Here is a 26,728-nt window from a genome sequence, read left to right on the forward strand (position 1 = left end):
TTGAGCCCTATTTGGTGGGGATTGGTTTTATATGAGATAGTGGGGGTGATGTAATTTTTACTTTTCTCAGTGACAGGAAGTCACCTTTGGCCTCACTGTTTTTTTTTGTTTTTTTTTGTAATTTAATGTATGTAATGTTACTATCCTGTCTCATGTGCACAGCTCAGAACATGTAAAAATGACAGAAAAAAGTTTTTTCGGTGAAGTTGACCGCCACGAATTTCCAAGCTAAAAGCAATGCTAGTGACACTGTATTTACTTAAAACAGTGAGGTAAAAGATTAGGATAAATGAAATAACGGCTAAAATTTTAAATGTTTTAACATCTTTTCTACGGAGGGGGGCGGAGGTAAAAAAAAATGATAATAATTTGAGCGAACGTTTAGTTCGTACGCATGTTTTGTTTTATTCGTGGTCACGATTTCTTAAATCATTCCCTCGTTTTCTTTAAACCGTGCGCACGTTTTCTTTACTTCGTGGGTACGTTTTTGTTTATTCGTGATCACGATTTTCTAATTCGTTCACTCGTTTTAATCGTTGTCATGTTTCATTTTTAACTGAACGCACGTTGTTTATTTTTTTGATTCGTGCGCAAAATCAATGTAGCAGAATCAGGTCGTGTTATTTGTCCGGTGCAGAAACAACTAACAGCTCCCTGAGTCTGTCTGACGGGTTTTGATGAGTTAGATTGATGAGATAATGGACAGAGATGCTCATCAGGTCTGATTTTGATTTGGGGCGTTATGGACACTGCAGCTCCTCTTCACAGCGAACGGCCCTCAGATTCATCAGTGCAGCTGCAGTTTGGTGGTGAAATGAAGGAAGACAATAAACTACAACCACAATCTTCACTAAACTGCGCTTTCTAATGATCATATTTAACAGAGATATAGAAGCAGCGCGGCCGCTTAGCGCTGTTTCTGCTCCCGCGACAAGCTGCGGTGTTAGAGACCATCACACAATTACAGGAAGAAATGGTCAGCGTCAACATTTCAACAAACTCAAATTAAACACACACAGAAACATTCATGTGGGGTGAGGTCAAATGGCAAGAGAGTTTAATAGATCTATGGATTAGATGTAGATATATTAATGTGAAGATCAAACGCTGATCATTTCTTCTTGTAATTGTTTGATAATCTCTAACACCGCGATTTGACCGGGAGCAGAAACACCGTGGGCCGTTTGCTGTGAAGAGGAGCTACAGTTTCCTCATAACCCCCCAAATCAAAATCAAACCTTATGAGCATCTCTGTTCATCATCTCATCAGTCTAACTCATCAAAACCCGTCTGACAGTGTCAGCGAGCTGTTATCAAAATACAACCCACGTGCATGCAGTTAAAAATAAAACATGACCAGCGTTAAGAGAAAACGAGAGAACGAATTAGAAAATCGTGATCACGAATTTAAAATTCGTGGCAGATGTTGAGCCTGCTTCTTAAAAGTGGATGTTTCTTTTTACATTATTTTGTCATTTTTATAGGCACACAATAATGTAATGAAATACTGTTCTGTATTTGTTGTTTGGTATATCAAATGCACTGCAGGCACATGTTCACGACTTCATGTCTGTAGCTGGCTCAGCGTAAACAATCTTAAAAAGTCCATGTAATAACTAAAATTGCAGGTAACATGGCAGTAATAGATACGCATAAAGATCACGTTAGGCCATGTCCATGTTTAATATTATTATTATTAAAACATATTCATATTTGTGGGTATGTTTGTTTATTTAGTTCATAAATATGAAAAAAAGAACCATAGAAACAGCAGAGCAGATAGACAGAGAAAGTAAAACTAGTGTTCCCAAACCACAGAGACCTTGCTCTACACTGCAGAAATCAATAAGTGCACCTCATTAAAAAAAAACACTACAGCTCACACCTCAGGTTCTTGTACACCATGGTCACTAATCCTGTTCCTGAATATCTGCTTTCCTGCAAAGTTTAGTTCCAACCTGCATTTAACATGCTTCCCTTCCCTTCCTTAACACAAAAGCATCTGATCGAACCAATGAAGAACTTCTGAGGGAGTTTATTAGCTGGAACAGGTGTGGCAGACTGTGGTTGGAACTAGACTCTACAGGAAGGCACTCTTGGAACAAAGCTGGTGACCACTGATGTACACAATCAAAAAGAAATTCCACGTTTATTTCTCCCCAGACACTTATAAAGTGTCCCTTATTGACATTTATTTAACAGTTTATAAATTTTATGTATCAACTGACATTTCTGTAATATTAAGAGCTTGTTGGTAAAGCATGCAGTGGCCACTGCTTTGACAAGAAAAAAGGAAAAACTGTTTTAGTCTCCATCTATCTTTTAGTATTCAATGCCCCGCATGGCAGCGATGGTGGAGGAGAGTCTGCGGGGCAAAGGTTTGGCAGTCTGGCGGAATTCCTCAGGTTTGGCGCGGAGGAGAGTAGTTATGTTCTGGAGAGTTCTAGAAGTTTGCAGGCCCAATGCGTCCATCACATTGCTCAGATAATCTACGAATAAACACACACAAAATACTTTTATGTACTATTTCACCCCAAAAACCGGAATTAGTCAGTGAACAGCACAGAAATATTTTAATAAATATCCTTATTTTTGGGGAACAAATCCAAATGTTTTCTAAACTTTTAGTAAAGTGGTAAATCAATATCAACAGTGCTCTCAAATCCAGTCATATTAGGTATAGGTCACTACCTCATTCAAACCAAATTCCAAAAAAGTAGGTAAAATGAAAATAAAAACAAGAATCAGTCATTTGTAAACTGTATTTTACAGCAATTTAATTGGAGATATTTAATGTTTTACCTTATCCACTTTGAGTTTTTGTAAAATATATGCCAATTGCAAACTTGATATCTGCGATACATTCCAGAAAAGTTGGGACAGAAACAGTGTAGGACGGGCAACTTTGTAGAATGATCAAAAACACCTGCTGGAACTTTCCACAGGTTAACAGGTGATGCTGTCATAACTGGGTATAAAAGGTGCATTCATGAAAGGTTCAGTTGCTACTTTGTAAAGAATTGCATGAGTGAATAGTCCAACAGATTAAGAACCATGCTTGCAAGGAATGTATTTATTAATCTACAGTCCATACCATTATTAAAAGACTCAGAGGATCCAGAGAAATCCCGGCACTGCATTAAAAACAGACATGCTTCTGTAATGAATATAGCTATAAGGTCTCAGGAATACATTGGAAAATCCTTGTCCATAAAAAACTGTCACTGCATCTACAAATGCAATCTAAGACTTTACTGTGCAAAGCATATAGAGCCATATATTGACAACATGCAGAAACGCCACTGACTTCTCTGGGCTAAAGCATCTGAGAACGACTGACGCAAATGGAAATGTGTGAAGTGGCCTCACAAGTCCCAAGTTCACCACTGTGAAGACATCAATAAGGCTGAGGGGCACAGATGCATTTTGGAGCAAGATTTTTTCAGGGACGTTTCCTGCCTTCTTCAGCAGAACAGTGCCAAGCCTCATTCTGCATGCATTACCACAGCGTGGCTTTAGAGTAAGGGAATGCAGCTGTGAGACTGGCCTGCCTGCAGTCCAGACCTGTCTCTCACTGAAAATGCATGTGCATTATAGAACGCACTGTACAACAATGGAGACCCCAGACTGTTCAGGCAGCTGAAATGTTTTATCAAACAAGAACGAGAAAAAAAAAAATCAATTTTTTTGGATTTTTTTCACTACAATAATTAGCGTCATCATTTTACAAACAATTACTGTCATGAACATGCCCATGTCCCAACATGGTGCAGGCATCAAACTGAGAAAAAGTGAGCATATAACAAAAAAAAAAAACAACAACAAAGTTAGTTTAGTACAACATTAAATATATTGTTTTTGTACTGTTTTTAACTGAATAAAAAAAAGGATTTGCAAATCATTGCTGTCCGTTTCCTTTTTTTCTACTGCCCCAACTTCTTTGGAATTCTGCTTGAATGTGGAAAACAAGGTGAATTTTATCCAAAACATATATTTAAATTAACTCAGCATGCCAGTAAATCTGTAGCTTTCAGCGTCCAGAGATTTTGTATATTGAATGTTTTAAAGTGTGTTATGTATGCTTATTGTCGTTATAATACCGATGTCGGTCACCAGCTGTTTAGCTGCACGGGGACTCAGTTCTGGAATCTGCAGAATGACATCACAATATGTCTGCATGGTTGCCCTGGCAATAGAACCCAGCCAATAATCCGCAGTGTTCTCCAACTCTGGGACATCATCACCTATAACAATGACACCCTGTTAGTGTACATTTACCATCCAGTTTACTTTAAACTTCCACTCACTATATCTACCTACTATATAGGTGTACAATTACAGACTGTAGCCCATCTGTTGATGCACAATTTGTCTGCCACCATCTAACTCAATCATCATTGGTCAGTTTCTGACCACAGGACTGCTTCTGACCTAATACTGTGTGGCATAGTGATGGGTGTGATGAGACACAGCGGTGCTGCTGGGGTTTTAAACGTCAGTATCACTGCTAGGCTAGGAGTGGTCCATCAATCAAAAATATCCAGCCAAATAAAGAAACTGAAACTGACATCAGAAACTGACAACTGATGATTCAGAGCAGTGTTTTTAAACTGTGGGTCCCAGTGTGTGGACGGGTGTGTGGCAAGGAAGCTGAAGTTCTAAAAGAGAAGAGCTAAGTGAGGCACGTTAAGATCATTAATTGTAACCACAGCTTTAGCACTGCTGCTCAGAAAGCGCTAGTGTTTTAAGAATGTGGTTATAAACAGTACTTCTACATATGGGTCCTAGCATGAAAGTGTTCAGGAAACCCTTGTCTAGAGGAGGAGGGTTGGTGACCACTCATTTAAAGCTACACTAGGCAAAGAGATAACTCAGTGAAAACTTGGTGAAGGATGTGTCTTTTGAGGTTGTGATTGAATTATCTACTATTGTCATCTTCATCAGTATAATGCTGATTTTGCATTTGAGACCTAAACATCGAGCCAGATCTTTTTAAGCCTGTGCGTGTGACATTAATATGTAAAATGCATGACATAGTCTGAAAAACTCATGACCTGACTTTTAAATTACTCGTTTAGGCTTTGCCGTGCAACTCATGGCAGCACATGGACACCATATATTAGCATGTTTTTTTCTCCTGACTCTGTAATGCTACTTCTTTCAATTTGAACAAAAAAATCACAAAGTGCAGCTTTAACTGTATAGGAGGCTACAAGGTAGACATTTCTGATAAAGTGGCTAGTATACATCAGTGCACATATGCAACTATACCTTGCTCTGGTGGATAAGGTAGTTTTCCTGTGTGTAAGGCCAGCTCCAGTGCTGGATCCTCCTGAGTGACAAATGGTTCCAAATGCAGGGGCAGAGACATGATATACTGCCCAATCTAAAATGCACAATTTCACATATAACATTGTGTGAATATTTGCAGGGTTTGCTGTAATATTACTGAAATATGGTATTGTACCCCTGAATAGGAGATAACAATAGACAACTTTAAACATGGTTTTATCTTTGCCATATTATCAACAAGTAAACCAGCGAGAGCTCCCCATGGATGTTTGCAGACCAAAGAATATTTAGGGTTGTTTTAAAGAATTATTAACACTATTCTATAGATACATACAGTACTGTGCAAAATTTTAGGCACCAAATTAGAATTAAAAACTGTTTATTTGGTCAGAAAGCATTTATTTGTTCAGAAAAAAACACTAATAGAACAAATACAAATAAAATCAATACAATAATTACTGATTTTACATATGTTAGAGTTTTCGTTTAAACACTTCCAAAACTCTCTTCATAGCAGCCCAGCGTTATTTGTAGTTATGATCCAATACCTGTTTTGTCCAATCAATGCTTTATTACGTAAAACAGAGTGTGCTTGTGACTGAGCTGAACAAATCCATGTGATGGCTGGAGGTGTCCAGGAGAAGTCCACAACCAAACTTTGTTCTTCAAAGTTATCAACTACTTTTTGAAATTACAAAAATCTTTTACTTTGTATGATATTTGTTTATTGACAAAAAAAAACACATTTTGCAAAGATAAATGGTTTTAAACAATGTGCTTAGGTGTCTATGAATTTTTACAGTAATATATAAACTGTAAAGTATTTGTTTTAGATATATATTAACTGACTACTATAAACTTATCAGTAATGACAGCACTTTTTGAAAATAAATATGTAGAAAATATAAAACTTTGTGTATTCACATGTATAGTGTATTTAATGTTGATGGCACAAAGTATACAACACATAGATTTGTGTATGTGTGAGTGAGTGTCTTACATTAGTAATGCACTCCTGCGGCGAGAGGCTGAATGTCGGTAGGTTTTCAGTGAGTGTTTCGCCCAGACCAGCAGAACTCCAACCCTATAAGCACAGAGAGTTGAGCATTACCCTTCCTCTCCTGCATTCTCACTCACAGACTGACCAAGCCAAACACACACATGCACTACACACCTCTGGCTTACTGATGAGGCAGAGCTGGTGTTTGATTTGCAGAAACACTGAGTCGAACGCAAGCTGATTTGCCTGCTGGTTCAGACGGGTCAGAGCGGCACGAGTCTCAGACAGCAGGCTGGAGTTTCCAGTGCCTTTCTCCTACAACACACACATCAAATACATGCCTATTTGTTCATTTATATTGTTGGAAGCCCTTCATGCAATTAATCAATTAAACTCGATCACTCAATTAAAAAACACATTTCACCAGTGAAAATGTACCTTTAAAATCAATCAAAAGTAATTCGTAGTCAGACTGCAGGATAATAAAGCACTGTGTCACCGGTTACCAACTTCTGTTTTTTTTTGATGAAGCCTTTTTAAAAACTTACTAGTTTATCATAGAGGTAACTACCAACATACTTGCATGTAATGTGAACTTGTGCACTAGGGGCAGTGTCCAAACCAGAAAGTACAAACATTTTTGTAATATTATTATTTAGAAGGCGTACATAAATGTTTTTAACGTCTCACTTTTCTGCCAGCCAATCCTCACACTGCCTATTTGATTTTTGATAGTTCTGATTTGACTTTGTACTGTTTTTGTACTGGATACCCAATCTGTGGAGTTGTGTGTCACGTAAATCGGCACTAGGGCTGCACGATTAATCGTATTTTTATCGTTATTGCGATATGAGGTTCCAGGATAAACACATCGAAAGAGCCACGATAACGCCTTGAATAACAGCAAGCTCAAATTGCATCACCTGCGTGCATTATCCACGTGCAGCAACAGAGGGAGCTCTTCACACTGCAGACTATGATCACGTGACGCAAGTAGGCAGGAGGCAGAGCGAGGTGAACACGCTCACCAGACACGCGATTTCTTAGTCCGGAAAAAAAATGAGCACAGCCAGGCCAAGTGCTGAAAAATCTTCGAGAAGCGAAGACGTAAGTGAGGAGGAATTGGTTCCAAAAAGGGGAGGCATGTCTGTAGTCTGGGAATACTTTGGTTTTAGTCGAGATGACCATGCTCCAAGGTTTTGTGCAAAGAATGTCGAGCCGTTGTGGCTACAGTCACAAGGAACACGACAAACCTTTACCATCACTTAAAACACAACCACAAACAACTGTATGAGGAGTGTTCAGCAAAAAAGTCTGAAAGCACGGTTAGATCTGCCTCTTGTCACGATGCAGCTCCAGGTGTAAAACAAAAATCCATTGCTCAAATGTTCGAAAGCGTGACTCCATATGATCTGGGCTCCACAAATATGATCAAAGCCACAGAACTGAATGACTGGCCTAGACTTCAGTGTTTTGGACACAGACTCCACCTTGCCATTGGTAAGTGTTAACTTTAATTTCAACCATTTTCCTAGCAATTTTGTATATTCTCTAATTACAGAATGCCCAACAAGATGGGGCACAAGGCAGCGATGGACAGAATACTGGAGCAGCAGCGGGCCCTGTCACAGGTTCTCTCAGAGAACAGAAATACACGACATCTGGTTCCTTCATGGCAGGACATAGAGGTCCTTGAATCAGTAAACAGGGCACTGAAGCCACTCCAGGAGTTTACCGACGCCCTGTCTGGAGAAGATTATGTGAGCATATCTTATGTGAGAAGATAAGGAGGACAGTGAGCTGACACGCTCAGTCAAAGCCAAAATTCTGGACTACGTGGAGAGGAAGTATGAGGATTCTGCAACACAGTCTCTACTGGACACTTCTTCTTTCCTGGATCCCAGGTTCAAGGCAGACTACATCAGTGCTGAAAACCTCATAGAAATCAAGGCAAAATTGATGGCTGAAATGAAGACAACACAAATGGTAAAAATCCCTTAATGCTGTGAATGATCTAGACACGACTTTAGACATTTTCTCATGCTGCAAATAACCTTCACTATGTCTTTTCTAGAAGAGGGAACCTGTTTTTGATGCCACAGCAGAAGTACAGACAGGGTCTCATCAGAGCCATGGAGCACCAAGTGAGAAGAGGAAAAAGAGGACTTTAGGAAGCCTGTTACAGTCTGCCATCCCCTCTACATCCTCCTCTGTACCACTACCCACTGACCAAGCTGTTGTCGAATCAGAATTTAACAGCTATCTTCTCATGCCCACAATTGACAGTGAGGGAGATCCTTTGGCCTGGTGAAGGAAGCACCACCTCAACTTTCCTCATTTAAGTGTGCTTGCCAGGAAGTATCTTTGTGTGCCTGCCACTAGTGCACCCTCTGAAAGACTTTTCAGTGCCTCAGGAAATGTAGTGACCTGTCAGCGTTCATTCTTTAGAGATGAAACGGTTACCGGTTTCACGGTAAACCGCGGTAAAATTAATGACGGTTAGTAGTACCGTTTGAACTTTAAAGTATCGTTAAAACCGCGGTCGATTACCGCGGTGTGAAAACTCGGAGATTCGGAGATATTTCAGCCTTCTAAGAAGACCAAGTCTGACGTTTGGTCATATTTTGGGTTTTATAAGGATGCAGAAGGAAAGTTAATTGAAGATGACCACCCTGTCTGCAGAACATGCCGAAAGAAAATGGCGGCGAATGGGGGCAACACATCAAACTTTACGAGTCATTTCGCGACCACCACCCGCTACTTTTTAGAGAATGCAAGGTTAACTTTAACGTAGAAGTCTGTGGGGACTTCGAAATAGAAGAAATGTCACGGTTTGTGTGGTTTAACCTATGCTTATGGTTCGTTAATCATATAAAATGAAGCTTTTAGCGTCAAAAAAAGAAAAACAATCGGTGAATCAACTGTGAATCGAAACTAAAGCTTTTAACACATTTCTGTGGAGCAGTGTCTCTAAAATAAGCTCTGAGTTAACAGTCACATGAGCTCCTGAACGAGACGCTGCAGAGGTTCAATCTGCACAGCTCCCCTTCCTCGTCTCGCTTGCAGTGTTTACTGTCTGAGAGGAGAATAACCGTCTCAAATCACTCAGTGTCCCCTACATAGAGCGCTACTGTTCAAACAAACACGATCATCATTAACAAGCAGCTGAGTTTTAAATAGGGGATTTGTAACCTGTTGTTAAGGTTGATTACAGATGACTTAGTCGAACGTTTCTTGCACTCTTTGGGTGAAGGATTTGCTATTTCATGATCTACGAAGTGCAATACATAGGGAAGATAGTGTGCTTTGAGACGGGACCTCGCGCGAGTAAACGCTGCGTGCTGCTTTTATGAAAAGCAGAGTTTCAGAGATTAAACTGTAGCAGTGTTTCTGCCGCAGCTCAGATGCATGTTAATTTTAAGTTATGTTTTAGTAGTTAATGCTTTTAGAGAAGCAGCTCCACAGCTGAAGACACACAACGGCACAATATGCTGCAGTTGCAGTTCGGACAGAAATCCCCCGAGTGCAGCACTTCTTAGAAGTAGTAATTTTCCATTAAGACCCACCTCAGAGTTGGTCGAGATTTAATTCTCTATGCAGGGAAATCCCTAGTTATTGTAATTAATAATAATAATAATAATAATAATAATAATAAGAAGAAGAAGAAGAAGAAGAAGAAGAAAAAGAATAATAACAGTAATAATAATAATAATAATAACTGTAATAATAATACATTTGCTATTCTTTTGTTTACAGAGTATTACAAGTATTGTAAGTAATATAAAAGTAATACTAAAAATGTATTGACCTTATTTTTTAATGTTTATGCAAACAAAAAGTGCATATTGCTGCCAATTCTATTTGTGTTAATATAAAAGTTGGTGAAATGAGTTTCAGTTTGTGTATCAGTATTTATTTTTTTATTTATTTTACTTTTCAAAACATTTGAACAATATCGCGATAATAATCGCGATAATTTTGGTCATGATAATCGTGATATGAAATTTTTATATCGTTTCATCTCTATCATGCTTAAAACCAAGCAAAGTAAATATGCTGGTTTTCTTGGCCAAAAATCTTTAAGATTTTAGGCATTAAGTTGATATGATAATTTGTCCAATGTGTGACTAACTGTAAAAAAAAGATATTAGGTAGAAGTCAGGAGAATTAATAGAAAAAATGAAAATGGATCGCTGAGTTTATTTGCAGTCTGTTGGCATGTTTTTGGGTTTATTTTTTAAATATTTTCTGACTGTAGAGTTCTACACTGTAAACAATGGTTTGTCCGTTCAACCTAAAAAATTACTTCATGTGGTAACAAGATTGAACTGTGTTTAATCGACTTTAAATAAATACTTTTAATGGTTCATTCAAAGTATTTATTTGAGTTAAATAAACCCAGTTCTCTGTTACAAAATGAAGTCTTTTTTTTTTAGGTTGTATGGGCAAACAGCATTTTACAGAGTATACCTAACTTTTAGAAAAACTGCAAGTTTTTGTGCTTTTATGTTGGCTATGTTGCTTCTGTGATGCTGAGCTCTAGCTATAATAAGTTTGTGCTATTACCAGAAAAGAGAGCTTTTGTTTGTGTTTTATTTATTTTTTAACCTTATTTTTCTATTATTTACTTATGTATTTATTCATTTGTTTTATTATTATTTATTATTACTGAATGTTGAGAGAACACAGCCTTGCACCGCACAAAATGTTTGCACTATTATTACTTGTATACGTGTTATCTAATTTTAGATTTTATCTATTGTTGAATAAACCTGAAAAATATTTGGAATTATTCTGGATTCATTACACAGTAAAAAACAAAACAAATGAACGTGCTGCTGTTCAGAGAGATACTAAATTTCTGTATTTTAATCTTAATTTATCGTGTTTCACATCGATATTGGGATATCCAACAACGTTATCGCACATCGCAATTCTAGTCCATATCGTGCACCCCTAATCGGCACTCACAATACGTATAGATTTTGGAGGTGTATACATTGTTCTACTACGCTTACCTATGAACCCCTTCTTTGAGTCTCAATGCAGACATGTTTACATTCATCATCCCAGTAATATAAATCAGTCTTTAGTTTGCTACTTTTTTTGTTTTACTGTTCTGTAGGAAGGACAGCACTAATAAACACATAGACCATATCAATGATGGATTAATCTACATTATAGTATTTTTTTGGATGTCAGTGTAAAGTAGGAAATGTACTTTGGCAAAATGATTTAGCACAATGGTTGTCTAACGAGTCTTCAGGGACCACTAAATGGTCCAGATTGTTTGCTCCAATCTAACTTGCAACACAGAGACAGAGCAAAAATGTGAACAGTCTGTGAGTCCCTGAAGACCAGTCTGAGTACCACTGTTTTACCACACTTGGCAAAATAAAGCTGCTGCCTATTGAAGAAAACTGATTTAATAAGACAAACCTTGAGGGTGTGGAGGGTTTCCAGCAAATTATTATAATCTGCTGTGCTGCTCTGCTGTAGGTAATTATATTCCTGCCATGGGTTCTTCTGGCCCCTCCTCTCAGCCCCACCCTCTTGCAAACCACTCAGGCTCCTTGGGTTAAACCCCTCCCACAGAAAACGACCAGCCTTTCCTAGGATCCTACCAATTACCAATCATGCAGTGAAGGGAAAAAAGAACATGGCAGTTATGTGATATGAGAAACTCCACAACAAAAATTTCATGTGTTAAAATTTTTAATAATCAAATTAATAATAAAGATGCAAAATTTGCATACGGAATCCAACAATTAGTGTGTGTGCATGTGTGTTTGTAGGTCTTACTTGTTTGAAAGCTGCTGCTCAAAAGCACCACACTGTCGGAGAAGCTCCCCACAGGTAGCAATTATTCTACGATTAAATAAAAAAAATAAAAATCCTTGAACACTTCAAAAATAAATAATAACCAAATACCAATTTGGCCAGTCACTGTATGTTTTATCCAGACCTGAAAATGCACAATATAGAGAGCCAATCCTCGACCCCTCCAGAGCACATTTTATTCTGTTTCAGCTCCAGTCACACCTTTTTAAGGTAAGCAAGGGTTGTAGAATTTGGATCACCCCCTTGTGTGTTTTGAAATGACACACAACTAAAATGTGGATGGCTGAAGAACTGGCCCAAAACACTTGATGGAAAAAATTTTGGAACATATAGTGCCCACCTGATAGAATTCTGGAAAGCCGTCCAATCTTCAGTGAACACCTCAGAGGTGGGCGTGTCCTCTAGTCTATACTTCTTTCTGATTGACTGAAGAGTCACAGAGAAATCTGACACATACCTGATAGAGAGGAGACAAAGAGAGAAGTTTAGACAAATCTTAAGAGCAATGAATCATCAGATGTACAAATAATCCTGGAATTGTGTGCCCAGAATCTCACAGTGTATAAGTATTAGGCTTAACAGTGTCCTAAATGTTGGCTTCATTCAGTCCCACGTCTGTACGTTGAATCTCATGTTGTATTCTCAGCCCAGCAATGAATTGTATTCTGTGTGTTCATACTTGCTGAACAGAGCCCGGAGTGCTTTGATGAGGCCACACACTCCGAGTCCATCTGTGAGTTTCACACAGCGATCCACAGCAGCCGCTGCTAGTCCAAACACCTTCTGTACAGAGTGTGTGAGCTCCAATACACAATCCAATACCTCCCCACGCTCCTACACACGCACACAAAACAAAGACATGTGAGTTATAAAATACTCAGGTATAAATTATGTTTAAATTCCACTTTATTGAACTTAATAATCTCAATAACTTTCCATAATGCACTGTTCTGACACACACACGCATATATGTGTGTGTGTGTGTAAAATGTATGTACGTATGTATGTATAAGCAGACACATATTTGAGAAGTAGTCAAGACATCTGGACCTCTGGTTTAACATGAAGACCACTCATATGAGAAACTTTATCAGAACTGAGTTGTGAAAAAGTCCCTGCTGTTTAAATCTCTGTGGTTGGTTCACACCTATGATGTCATGAAATATGCAACGTCACAGGACAGCTGGTACAGTCTGGTGGCCTGAACTGGTGCGAAACTGCTGGGGTGAAGATGCTAACAGAACTCAATGTACAGCGGTATTTGAAGATGGAGACCAATTGATTAAGTTGTAACAGAGGTAGAGAAGCTAAGGATAGCCTATATTTCAGCATGTGTTAAATGATACATTTAATGAAAGCTCACAAGATATGCAGTTGATCCACATATGGAAGTTTGCAGGTATAAATTCTCAGCTAGTTCAATTCTGGCTAAGCCTTGGGCTACATGGAGCAGATCTATAAACGGCTAGAATAGAATTCAAATGTATGTTTCTGTTTTGAAACAGTTAAGATGACTGGTTTGGAGCACTGGCAGAAAAAGCCACAGTGGCACCAACCTTACAGCTGGGGCAAAACTATCCACCATTGTTGTGGCACACGTCAAATAAGCAAAGTATACATGGGGCAGTCATCGTTGCACACATACACATAGTTAAAAGTTAGTATAACTTTGCCTTAGACTTTGCAGTACAATAAAGGGGGGGTTAACTTTTTAAAGTCTTATGATCTTGTAAGTGTGAACCAACCACAGTGAATGATTCTATCACTCATTTAAACCAATGAAGCTCATCAGATGTGTGGTGACATGTCTTCAAGATAATATCAGTTAGGACCATCATGTCCATTAAATGTCAGCATGTGATGACTTGGACGATTAAAAGGCATATAAATAATGGCTAGTAACAATTTAATTGTTTTTTCCCCCCTCATTGTATGGAACTATTAAAAGACAGGTATAAAGGAGCCAAATTAGCAGATCAGCCATCTTAATTCCTAGTGTTTGATAATTAGTAAGTCCCAACTGATGAAAGACAGATTGAGCTCAAATAAACAAACATTTCTCACTGCTGTCATCTAAACATGTTACAGCACCAAGTCAGAAGTTAGAACTTGTTTTTATAAGACCCATGACATCTCAATAAATATATTTTTATATTAATTGTGGTCGGCCAATTCAAGTAATTGCAAATGGTCAATGTAATTATTGTGACAGGTCTAATATCAGTTCTATCATCTTGACTTACACCTATTGTGTTGGTGTATGTGCTCACCAGTGGAACAGCACTAAGCTGGATTAGTAGGTTTGTCTCTTCAAGGTCTCCATACTGCATCTGATAACTTTTATATGGTGAATAGACAGATGACACCAGCTCACCCACCTTCAACAGGTTGCACTCACCTAGAATAAACAATTGTGTTCACACAAAAAGAAACAGGAAGATAATTATTGCACAATATCACATACATTCATTGATTTCATCCATCTAAAACACAAGGATCCTGTACAATTTTCCTTTCAGACATCATCCAGCCTGACGTTAACTACCGCACATACTGAGGTGAGGCTGCATTGCAGTTTCCAGGCTGCGGCTGAAGTTGGCAGCTGTCTGGTGGAGCTCCAGGAGGGTGTCTAGACGACTCTCTGCAGGGCAACGGTCCAGTGCTGCTGTAATGGTTTCTGGAATGGATGGAACCATGGCACCAAGGGTTTGGATCATCAGTACAGTCACCACCTCATAGGGGTTCTTAAAGACCTGCTCAAACACACACAAAAATAGACAGAAACATATTTTAAATGCTATATTTGGTTACACATAAAGGACCACTTTATTAACGGGAACCAAATTTAGTACATGAAGAGTTCAGTACAGCGATACAGTTCACTGTTCTATATCTATTACATCATTTCACTTATAAGAGAAGATTCATCTCTTCAAAACAGCCCAACTGACAGCTGAAATGGAGCAGTATTCAACAAGCTGTTTAGACTTACAGACACCTGCAGTCTGCAGTCCACACAAGTCTATGAACACATCCAAGGCTGTCTAATATTCGAACAAAATAAACTGGCATTTTTATCCTAGATCTCCATTGGTGGCCATCAAGCTGATACTTTAGGGTTTTAACCTTTTAAGACCTAGGCCTAAAAGAGTACCTTTGCTTGACTTTAGTGGAAAACAAGAGTGCCAAGTGATTTCTCTATAATGTGTGGCTAAGTTTCGACAGTCAAAAATAGGTTACACTCTTTAAAATCACATACATATTCATTGGTTTTTGGTTTGGATCCAATAGCTGATGGGAATGATGCAGAAGTATATCTTCATTTCAAACTGAAGTCTCATCTTCAGAACGCAGCAGTGAGTGTTTCTGACCAGAAACCAGTGGCATGTTAAATTTAGTAGATTGGTCCTGCAATTGTGCCTTTATAGGCAAACTGAGAATCTCTTCACTCTTCATAAGCATTACAGCAATCTGAATGATCTGCACATGGAAGGCAAGCTGCTTTCTCCTGCAGTTTCAAACCAATCTAGTAGAGTCTTAATATGCACATTTAATTTCCAGTAAAAACCGTTGTGATGTTTTGGGCTGTAGATTATCAGATATTCCATTAGTGCCTCCACTGACACTCATCCATCTGATATTTCACATTGTGGTATGTTACAACTACACAACTATAGGGCTATGCAGACTGTAAGCTATGTATGCTATGTGTGTGTTTGTGTACCTGGCTGGTCCACTGTAGTTGTGTGTGCCAAGTTGAGAGAAGCGTGTCGTAGAACTCAGAGAGCTGCTGTTTGAGAGGAGCATCCGACTGACACACACTCTCCCACAAATTCAACAGCTGCACCTAAAACATACACAGAAACATACAAACACACACACAAAATGTGGACAACTACAGAAACAGTACACAGTATTTTCTCTAGTCTAAATCGAAGAAATTAAAGCTACACCAAAACCACAATAACAATTATAGCATTAACAAACAAATACATTGAATCTGTGCATGTGCATTCTTAAGCATTACCTTGTGGCATTTGTAGTAGTAAGCCAGTAGTTGAGGCATTCTGTCCATTTCTGTGAAAACTCTTACAAATAGCTTGGCTTGATCTGAAAATGAAAAGCACGGGCAATAAAATGAGATGTTCTGGATCATCCACACATTAATCAAAGGTCACACTACTCAATACTAAGCATTGGCTAGAGAGGTATAAAGCTCCGCAACACTGGACAATGGAGCAATAGAACTGTGTTCGCTGGGGTAGTCTTGCAGGGCCAGACAAGATCTCTTAATGAGAACACACGTCAGTAGACAACCTGTTTAAGTTTTGATGCTGAACTGTGTCAAAATCGCTAACAAAGGTACATCTCCACTAACCCCCCCACCCCAATTCCTGTAGTCTACGTCTTATAATGGCTGAAATACAATCAATAACACAAGCGAAGCAATCTTTATTAATCTTTATATCATTATCTATTAGAAATGCTTTTCCCTTGGAAGAGATGATGTTTATATTTACTGCTTGTAAATTTTTTTCACTGCACACACTACACATATCTACATGCTTAATCTGAATTTAAGGACTTTCATGTTAACTTGCATTATATTCGCGGGCTACTGATAGACATGTTGTCTGTCAGATAATGCTGACGATCACACCATCACTTCCTACTTTAAGCTCTGTCTGCACAAGGTGCTGAAATTTCACACTTGGTTGTTCACACCCTAATCAGTTTACACCCCCACCCACATTTAGCCCAAAACTTTTAATGGTTATCCCAGACATTCTCGTTACAAGGTCAGACTATCTCTAGAGTGATGTAACACTACTGAATACCACTGATGAGTTGGCGTGGTGTTTGTGATTCTGGACCAACATCATGCAACATCATGCAACATCATGCAACATCAGTACTTTTGCTTTTGTGGCTGAAAGCAATCAAATTCTACCAACAATGTTCCAACATTTAGTGCAAAGCCTTCCCAGAAGACTTGTTCTTACTGCAGCAAAGGGGGAACAAATGTCTTATTAATACTCTTGATTTCAAAAGCAACATTGGATAAGCGGGTGTCTACAAACTTTTGGACATAAAGTGTATGTTAAGGCTCACTGTCCAAGATCACTGCGTGTCTCACCTGTAGAGAGTGTGTTGAAGGTGGAGACTATCTGTGGGCTGGCGAGAGCCTCCAGTCTGTTTTTAAGAGCCTCTAGCTGCACGCACTTCTCACTGTAGTCTGGAGTATCCACCAGCATGGCCAGACTGCTCTGCATTGCTGCCAACTTACTGCTGATCACAGCCACATCCTACAAGCACACACACACACACACACACACACACGTGCACACACACACACACACACACACACACACGTGCACACACACACACACACACACACACCTCAGGTTAACCAACTGCGATAAATATCATTTTAACACCGCACACACAGCGGATTGGTAAGAGGCACATGTGCGCACATGCTCACATGCACACGCACCTGTGTCTTGAACGTTTCCTCAATGTCTGCACTGAGAGTGCTCCATTTATCTGCTTCCTGTAGAGCTTCAGCTGCTAACTGCATCCTGGACTTCACTTGATCAATCTCCACCAACACCTACAGCACAAATTCACAAACAAAAAAAAAAATAGGAGAGATAAGACAAGCTCAGAAAATGAAGCAGACACATACAGTGAGGGAAACAAGTATTTAAAAACATTTGTTTTTGTTAATTCATATACTCTCAGTGCATACATGCACTTTAAATTTACATACATAATGATCCTTTGACTTTGTATGTGTATATGAAAACAAAAATGTATGTATTCTTAAGCATAAACAAATATTTGTTTAGAAAATTGATAGGGGAAAAAGGTATTTGAATGCTACAGGTGTATAAAATCAAGCACCTAGCTATGCTGTCTGCCTTTACAAACATCTGTGAAAAAATGAGTCATTCTAAAGAGCTCACTGAATTCAGCGTGGTACTGTAATAAGATGCCACCAGCCAGTTTGTAAAATATCTTCCCTCCTAGATATTCCACGATCAACTGTGAGTGAGTATTAGTGAAAAGTGAAAGCGTTTAGGAACAACAGCAACTCACTGGACTCACTGGAGCGGTGGAAATGTATTCTGTGAAGTGATAAATCACACTTCTCTCTGGCAGTCTGACGGACGAGTCTGGCGAATGCCAGGAGAAGTTACCTGCTTAACTGCATTGTGCCAACTGTAATGTTTGGTTTAGGAGGGATAATGCTATGTGGTTGTTTTTCAGGGGTTGGCCTAGCGCCCTTAGCTCTAGTGAAGGGAAATCTTAATGATTCAGCATCCAAAAACATTTTGAACAATTGTATGGTTCCAACTTTGTGGGAACAGTTTGGGGAAGAACCTTTTCTGTTCCAGCATGACTGAGCCCCAGGGCACAAAGCACGTCCACAAAGGCATGGCTGGGTGAGTTTGGTATGGAAGAGCTTGACTGGCCTGCACAGAGCTCTGACCTCAACCACATTGGACACCTTTGGGATGAACTAGAATGGAGACTGTGAGCCAGGCCCTCTCGTCCAACATCAGCTCTTCTGAATGAATGGGCAAAAATTCCCTAAGGCACACTCCAAAATCTTGTAGAACGTTTCCCAGAAGGGACATAACACACTTTGTTAGCCTCCTTTTACCCTGTTCTTCAGTGGTCAGGACTCCCATGGACGCTCACAGAGCAGGTACTATTTGGTTGGTGGATCATTCTCAGCACTGCAGTAACACTGACGTGGTGGTGGTGTGTTAGTGTGTGTTGTGCTGGTCTGAGTGGATCAGACACAGCAGTGCTGCTGGAGGTTTTAAACACCTCAGTGTCACTGCTGGACTGAGAATAGTCCACCAACCAAAAATGTCCAGCCAACAGCGTCCTGTGTGCAGCGTCCTGTGACCACTGATGAAGGACTGGAGGATGACCAACACAAACTGTGTAGCAGCAGATGAGCGTCTCTGACTTTACATCTACAAGGTGGACTGACAAGGTAGGAGTGTCCAATAGAGTGGCAGTGAGTGGACACAGTGTTTAAAAACTCAGACCACCGCAACACACACTAACACACCACCACCACATCAGTGTTACTGCAGTGCTGAGAATGATCCACCACCCAAATAGTACTTGCTCTGTGAGGGTCCATGGGGTTCCTGACCACTGAAGAACAGGGTAAAAGGGGGCTAACAAAGTATGCAGAGAAACAGATGGACTATAGTCTGTAATTGTAGAACTACAAAGTGCACTATACAGTAAGTAGAGCTGATGAAATGAACAATGAGCGTAGAAACAAGGAGGTGGTCATAATATTATGGCTGTTTGGTGTGTGTGCATATTATATATATATATATGTATATATATATATAATTCTAGATTACTGCTGAAAAAAATTGTTCCTGTACAAACTGCACCTGTTGCTGTTAGAAAAAATGTTGTCACTGTTTGGGAAAATTTCATGCAACAAGTAGCACTTACGGTAAAGGTGACGAAACTTCCTAAAGTTCTCAGAGGCAAAATAATTAAACAACACTCAAATGGAAAAAGCTACAGAGCTTAGACCCCAAAAACAGCCTTGTCAATACAACATCCCCAGAAAGGTGAACCTCAAAACACGCTCAGCCTAATGAGAAGAACGAAGAGAGAAGCCAGCAGTTACTCAAAAAAGAGTTGCAGAATGGCCTAAAATCAGCAGGAACAACTTTTACACAGAGAACAGTAAGCCATGACCTGCACCACAAACATCTCTGTTCCTATATCTTATGCAAAACTCCTCTGCTAAAAAAAGAAGTACACAGAATAAAAGTAGCACAGAGAAGCACGTCTTAAATTTACACATAAGCATTTAGCAAAATCAAAACTCTCCTGGAACAAAGTACTCTGCTCAGATGAGGCCAAAACAGAACTCTTTGGCAATAATTCAAGACAAAGGAATGTGCCAAAATTGAACCATAATGCTGCAAAAAGCCAACTAACTTCTTACCGTAGATGTCTAGAAGCTATAATTGCCAACAATGACCTTGCAGTATTAATGTTAATAATCAGTTAATCATCTGTGTTTTCTACTTGAACAGAAGTGATGTATGTATGTTTGGGTTCCTACCTGCATGGACTGAACTGTGTCCTGTTCAAATTTCTTGATGTCTTCCTTCACCATAATCATCTGATCCTTTAGGAATGAAGCCTCCTGCTTCAGAGCTTCTATATCTCGCAGCACCCGTGGCATGTTTTGCAGAGCCTGAATGCTGCTCTCTGTACATGTGCGCATTAATACAGACATAGGAAAAAGGAAAACAAAGACAGACTGAGTAATCAGAAACAAGTTTTAGTAAGAATCATTTACAAAAATCATAGTTATTTATAAGTAAAGGTGGGCGATCTGTCAAAAATATTACCATAATACATATGTATCAATTTTAGATTGTCTAGTTTTGCAAAAATGTTGGAAATGACAAAATGTACCAGCAACCGTAGAGTCACATTTACAAACCTTTAAAAATATTTTGTTTTTATTTATTCACTGTTTGCATTTTCTGGAGGAAAAAACCAGACAATTAAATACAAACCCAATTCCAAAAAAATTGGGACCATATGTGAAATGCTAATAAAAACAGTAAGCAGTATTTAGTACATTCTATTTGATTTATATTAAATTGAAAATGTTACAACACAATATTTTACGTTTTGAATATATGTTCATTCCAAATTTGATGCCTGAAACTTTTTGTTTCAAAAAAGCTGGGACAGGAGAATGTTTACCACTACGTTATATCACCTTTCCTTTTACCAACACTTAAAAATCATTTGGGGACTGAAGACACACACTGATTTAGTTTTGACAGCAGAAGTTTTAGCAGTTCTTGTTATACAAATCTTTAGTGGTGCAATCGTACAGGTCTTTTATTGTTGTGTTGCATACATTTAAAGGGGAGACAGATCTGGGCTGCAGAAAGGCCAGTCTGGCACCCGCATTCTCTGATTACAGAGCAATGCTGTTTTAACACATACAGAATGCGGCTTGCCACTGTCATGCTGAAATAAGCTTTGACGTCTATAAAAAGATGTTATCTAGAAGGCAGCATATGTGGCTGTAAAATGTGTAATGTCTTTCAGCGTAAATGGTGCCTTCATAGTTGTGCAGCTTACTCACTAATACTCTCCCATACCATAACAGACCCTGGCCTTTGAACTTTACGTTGGTCTAGATAGTCCTTTACTTCTTTGGCCCAGAGAACAAAATTTCCAGTATTTCCATAAATATTGTGAAAGGTTGACTTATCAGACTACAAAATAGGTTTCCACTGCACATCAGTACATTTTAGATGAGCCTGAGCCCAGAGAGGTTGGCAGCGTTTCTGGATGTTTTTAGCAAATGACTTCCGTTGTGCATAGTGCAGTCATAACTTGCATTTGTGGATGCAGTAACGGATTGTGTTTGACAGCGGTTTGTCAATATATTCCAGAGCCCATCCAGTGATATGCATCAGAGAAGCATGCTGGTTTGTTAACGCAGTGCTGTCTGAGGGGCCGAAGGTCATGAGCATTCAGCTGTGGTTTTTGGTTTTACCCTTTACACACAGAGATTTCTCCAGGTTCCCTGTATCTGTTTATGTTATCATATATGCAATGTAGAGGCTGAAATACCTGAAATCCTTGCAATCACTTGCTGAAGAATGTTATTTTTAAACTGCTGGATTTTTGCTATTAACATAAAAATATACATGCCATAGGCATATTACTTTGTGATTTCATACATAAAAAGTTACCAGATTCCATATTCTTTTGAAAACCTCCCTTTTTTGAGCCCTCAATGTTGAAAATGGAAGTGCTACCTTTTATAGAGTTCTTAACTGTAGGATTGTAATGTTTATACTTGTTTGTTTATACCATTCTAACTGTGTATTAGAAACTTACTGTAGAAAGCCAATGACATCACTGAACACAGTAAAGTGAAGCCACTCAGCTATCATAATAGCATGTCTTGTTACCCACTGTAAAAGGGAATGCCCATGCAATCTACAAAAAGGCAAACAAATTAGCTTTTTGGTTTTCAAATTTTGCAAGTATTAATATATTCATACAATGATGCAGCTGACGTAAACCTCCTGAAAAGTCATGTGTACATTTTACAGAAATGTTAACATCCTGAATGACAATATTTACCTTCTATTGAGTTGTTAACCTCTTGAATAAACAGCTGGAGCTTCATGACGAGAGTTGCCGCATGTGCGTCTGCTCTGCCGGGCGCTTCTTGCTGAGCCACTTTAAATGCGCCATTCACCCACTCCTTCACATCAAAATCATCCGCGAGAAACTTTGAGAAGTCCATGTTTATGAGCTCTGCACTGGGAACCACTAGCTACCTCAGCTCAACCATCTTCAAAAGCTGCTGGTTGCAGAGAGAAAATGACAAAATATTCTAAGACTGAAGCAGACTGCCAAACAGCATTGTATGAGTACATGCATTCCTAACACATAAGCATAAAGGATTGGAACTTTTGGTAACACTTTACTATAGGGCACTGTTTAGAAGGCTACATGACACCTACATAAGCGCTTCATTACAACTGACACAAACATACATAAACATTTATAAATACTTATTCCAAAAGGCGTCAGCTGTCATAAAGATTGCTTTTGTCAACTTTAATGTCAACTTGACATAACCATTATGTCAAAAGACATAGATTTTTGGTGACATTAGGTTGTGTCATGACATTTTCTGAGGTGAAATGACATAGCATGTTATGACAGCTGGCTTGAAAAAATAAGGCAGTTGGTAAAACTGAACAAAAGTGAGGTCGTTCTGATATCACAGAGTGAGATGTGGCCCTGGGTCAACAGGGGAGGTGCTTAAATTGAATTTGTTCAACCAATCACAAAGTTCATGCTATGACATCACCACATACGACCAGGTCTTTCTTTTTATTCTATTTTTAACTGCAACTGAGTGAAGCTCCAGCTCATCTGCACCTCCTAGTGAAGGTAAGCAATTTCTTTTAGAAGTTCCTTGTTTTACATCATCCATGCTCAATAATATAGTCCTGGCTTTACTTACACAGTTAAACATTTACTGTAGGTGGCTTTAGTTTGGTTTAGTTGCTAATGCTAGGTAGTTAAGCTATCTGGCCAGCCTAATGGTAAGCCTGAATACTCATTTAATGCCCTTTTTTCACTGTTAAAGTTCAGCTTGGAACAAATTCTTCCAAAATTTTTGCTAACAGTTAGCACACTTAGACCATTACAGTTCAAGGAAAATCATACCTAATATTTCCTTGGGGACATCATATAAGAAAGCTCTGTTAACCCAGAAACAGCACATTTTATTTTAAAAGTAGTAGCTGAAGTTCTGGAACAGACATTTTAGTTTTCTCACCACAATAAGGTAATTAGCATGTTATGTAGTCTCAGGAACGTCATCCAGTCTTGATCTGGGGGCATAATACAGTTGCGTTGGCCCAGGGATTTTATTATTTTATGTTAGCCCAGGAGCAGTATATTTAAGAATAAAGGTTTTCCAAAGACATAAGGCTGCAATTTTAGATGTTCATGCATATGATTGTTGAACAGTATTTTCATGCCTTTTTTTGCAGTGAAGACAACTGAAGGGGACATACAATGCTACAATCTGGCACTGAAGTCCTACAGAAGATGTTGCTCCAGAGGGCCTTTGAAAAGCAAAATGTTGAAAGAAACACGACTGCGCACACTACTCCAATTACGGAGCTTTACACAGCATTTACATAGATAAAATATTTGTGATTCAAAGGCATCTGAACATGTATTGTAAATTTGTTGTTTAGGTTTGTGCTCATTCTGTTTTGTCCAACCAAAAAAATCTTGTAGAAAATGTTCAGTAATTACTGTTGTGTGCTGTGTTTAAGTAGGATGTTTTGAGCTTTGGAGTACTTTGGTATTGTTAATATGGTTGTTACAAAGCAAGTTTAATTCATATTTACTACAGTCAATTTGTAGTGCAGCCAGCTACAGTCTGTGCTTTTCAGTTTAAGCCATTAGGTGACTGAAAAACCTAAAAAAAAAAACTTTTTATACAGAAGGCATTATCTTTTTTCAGTAAAAGTGCTTAATATAATTTTGTTTCCACATTTTGATTTATTGCTGCCATTAGATTTTAACAATAACAATTTTCTTGCTAGTTTACAAATACTTGTTTATTGGGTAGCATGTCAAACAGCACCTTAGAAACTGTTAAATGAAACTCACTTAAAGTAAGGATAAGGTTTACTTAAGAAAATATACATAACAGTGTCATTACAGTGTCATAGTACTTGAATAAGCATTCATAAAAATGTTAGAAACTGTAAAATGGCTTTCACTTTACTTAGGGACCAGAGAAAATATACATAACAGTGTCATTACAGTGTTATGGTGCTTGAATAAAGATTCATGAAAATGATTTTACTAAACACCCACAATATTTAGTCATTTAGTCAAGTTGACATCAAAGTTGACAAAAGTAGTCTTTATGACAGCTGACACCTTTTGGAATAAGTATTTATAAATGTTTATGTATGTTTGTGTCAGTTGCCATGAAGCGCTTACGTAGGTGTCATGTAGCCTTCTAAACAGTGCCCTACAGTAAAGTGTTACCAAACTTTTTATTCCAGTAACTCAGCTTTGCTCATTAATGTGGAAGCCTTCAACAGCAATATAGGAAAAAAAAAGTTATTTTTAAGTTCATTCTTGTTATTTTTGCTCAAAGAAGTCACTACTCCATCTTAGTGGCTTATTATTTCTACTTACTATATCACTGTTGACAATTGATAATATCTAATTTCTGCATTTAAGATCTTGCCACATGAAATGCAAGACACAATGCCTCTACAGGGCATTCACCACTACAAGCCACCACTTACTAGCAGACAATCCCACCACAGGGCACTACAGTTTGAAAGTAACATTTGTATCTGCAAAACACATCTTTTAATCATAACTGCATCATGTGTATTAACACATTTGCAAAGCACACTTGTTTTGTATTTAGACACCATGATGTGTGTTGAAAACATTACAAGAGTAGGCCATTTACACAAAATGTGCTGAGATTCAAGTTTCTCAGATTGGGAAGATCTTGATATGCTTCATAATGGTACAAATGAAAGGCCCTTTATACGAAACTTATTTTCAATGAATACAAATAAGATAGTTTGCTTGTTTATTTGTCATTATTTTGTTTTAAACAAGTTCTCAAACTCCACTCATTAGCATCTAAGGTTAACCTAAATGTTCAAGTCTGCTGTTAAAGAACAAGATAGTCTTGTTAGTCACAGGTGTACAAATGTTGCAGTTTCTTTATATGAGGATCCCAAACAATTCAGCGATCACCATAGGACCCCCTGCTTACAAGATAATGTAAAAAATTATTTTGGCACATTAACTTAAAGGGAAATTCCATCTATTTTTCAAATTTTCTGATTAAATGGTGGAGATGCACACAGATTCAATCAGAGTGGTTTAATGTGAAATTGTTTATTGAAGAAAAACATACACACTCTAATTTCTTTACAGTGGTGGTGATCAAAGCCACGGGTGGAACCAATATGTGTATAACACAAATACAGCCATTTAATTCACTATCCAAAGCCACCAGTGAACCTACATGTATCTTCTGAGTTTTTATATGTAATGATGATGATGACGGCAAAATAGTGGTAAAACTAAAAAAAAAATGTGTTTTCTTTGGCGACTATTTGGCCTCACGACACCCTGCATGCACCTCTCCGCCATTATTGGATTTTAAATAGCACATTTAGACAAAAAATAATTACCCCAAAACAACATCTTAGACATCAAGCAGAGTATTCACAACCATTTTACGTAATAACTTTCTGTGAGGCAGCATTTAGAGGCATTAAACTTTTCAGACATCTGGCTCCTGTCACCACCACTGTGAACAAATTCTGAGTCGGCAAGTTTCTCTAGAACAGAGCATTTCACATCAAACCACTCTGAATGACTTAGTTGACATCTTAACGATTGAATTAAGCAGACAATTTTAAACATCGATGGTATTCCCCTTTAAAGAATATTTTCTATGACTTGCATTTCAAGGCTTCCGTACATTCAGTTTTGCTGCTGGGCATTACAGGCAGAAAATGCACCTGTTTTGTAGCTTCCATTTTCGCGAAACCCTTATCACGAGTTAGCCTTAACACTGTAAGTTTATGGATAAACCTAATATAATATGAATTTATAAAAGAAGACTAACAGCCGTCAGTAAAGTCACCTGCAGCAGAAGCTCCGCTCAGTCAATCCTGTAATTCTTCCCTATTCCGGGTTTGGACACGAACAGAAAATAAACGGCCCAGGAGAAAGAAATGACCATAACAACCAGGTACAGCTCAAGCAGGGCGACCGCCTCCTCCAGCGTTGAAGTTCAGTTCACACAAATTTAACTTTAAAACTGGCATTAAAAACAAAGACGTGTCGAAACGAAATGTTTACAGAGAGTCCCCTGTTTGTGTCCAAGTTGTCGCGTTCGGGAGGAAAACGCGACTACTGCGAAGAAGCGTTCCTATCGGATGACTTGTTTGTGTAAACAAGTGGATCATCCTAGGG

At 38.5% G+C, this 26,728-nt stretch overlaps 1 protein-coding gene across 3 annotated transcripts; it reads right to left on the reverse strand.

Moving 5' to 3' along the window:
• Positions 1-1,712: 1,712 nt before the first annotated feature.
• On the reverse strand, positions 1,713-26,707 carry cog7 (component of oligomeric golgi complex 7). 3 transcript variants are annotated; one of them, XM_036591261.1, is made up of 18 exons: positions 26,397-26,707; positions 22,313-22,535; positions 20,253-20,401; positions 17,631-17,747; positions 17,271-17,439; positions 16,161-16,243; positions 15,858-15,980; positions 14,688-14,886; positions 14,404-14,531; positions 12,813-12,967; positions 12,474-12,590; positions 12,095-12,160; positions 11,732-11,912; positions 6,467-6,607; positions 6,293-6,376; positions 5,272-5,386; positions 4,101-4,244; positions 1,713-2,489 (listed from the first exon to the last, which is right to left on the reverse strand). In XM_036591261.1, exons 2-18 carry the CDS (start codon positions 22,476-22,478, stop codon positions 2,323-2,325), a joined length of 2,304 nt encoding a protein of 767 aa, XP_036447154.1. In that variant the 5' UTR covers positions 22,479-22,535; positions 26,397-26,707; the 3' UTR covers positions 1,713-2,322. The 3 variants fall into 3 exon arrangements, with proteins under 3 accessions (XP_036447154.1, XP_036447148.1, XP_036447162.1); XM_036591255.1 differs by having other exon boundaries at positions 22,313-22,538; XM_036591269.1 differs by having other exon boundaries at positions 26,379-26,707.
• Positions 26,708-26,728: the final 21 nt, after the last annotated feature.

The sequence above is a fragment of the Colossoma macropomum genome, unplaced genomic scaffold (assembly GCF_904425465.1).
Source record: "Colossoma macropomum unplaced genomic scaffold, Colossoma_macropomum, whole genome shotgun sequence".
NCBI classification, from domain to species: Eukaryota; Metazoa; Chordata; class Actinopteri; order Characiformes; family Serrasalmidae; genus Colossoma; species Colossoma macropomum.

What these genes read in the sequence shown, in the direction of transcription:
- cog7 (XM_036591261.1), bottom strand. Translation starts at nt 22,478, where the DNA reads ATGGACTTCTCAAAGTTTCTCGCGGATGATTTTGATGTGAAGGAGTGG. An exon ending in AACTACAGTGGACCAGCCAG is followed by an intron (nt 14,887 to 15,857) that starts GTACACAAACAC and finishes GTGTTTGAGCAG; the next exon opens with GTCTTTAAGAACCCCTATGA. An exon ending in GCTTTCCAGAATTCTATCAG is followed by an intron (nt 12,161 to 12,473) that starts GTGGGCACTATA and finishes ATTTAATCGTAG; the next exon opens with AATAATTGCTACCTGTGGGG.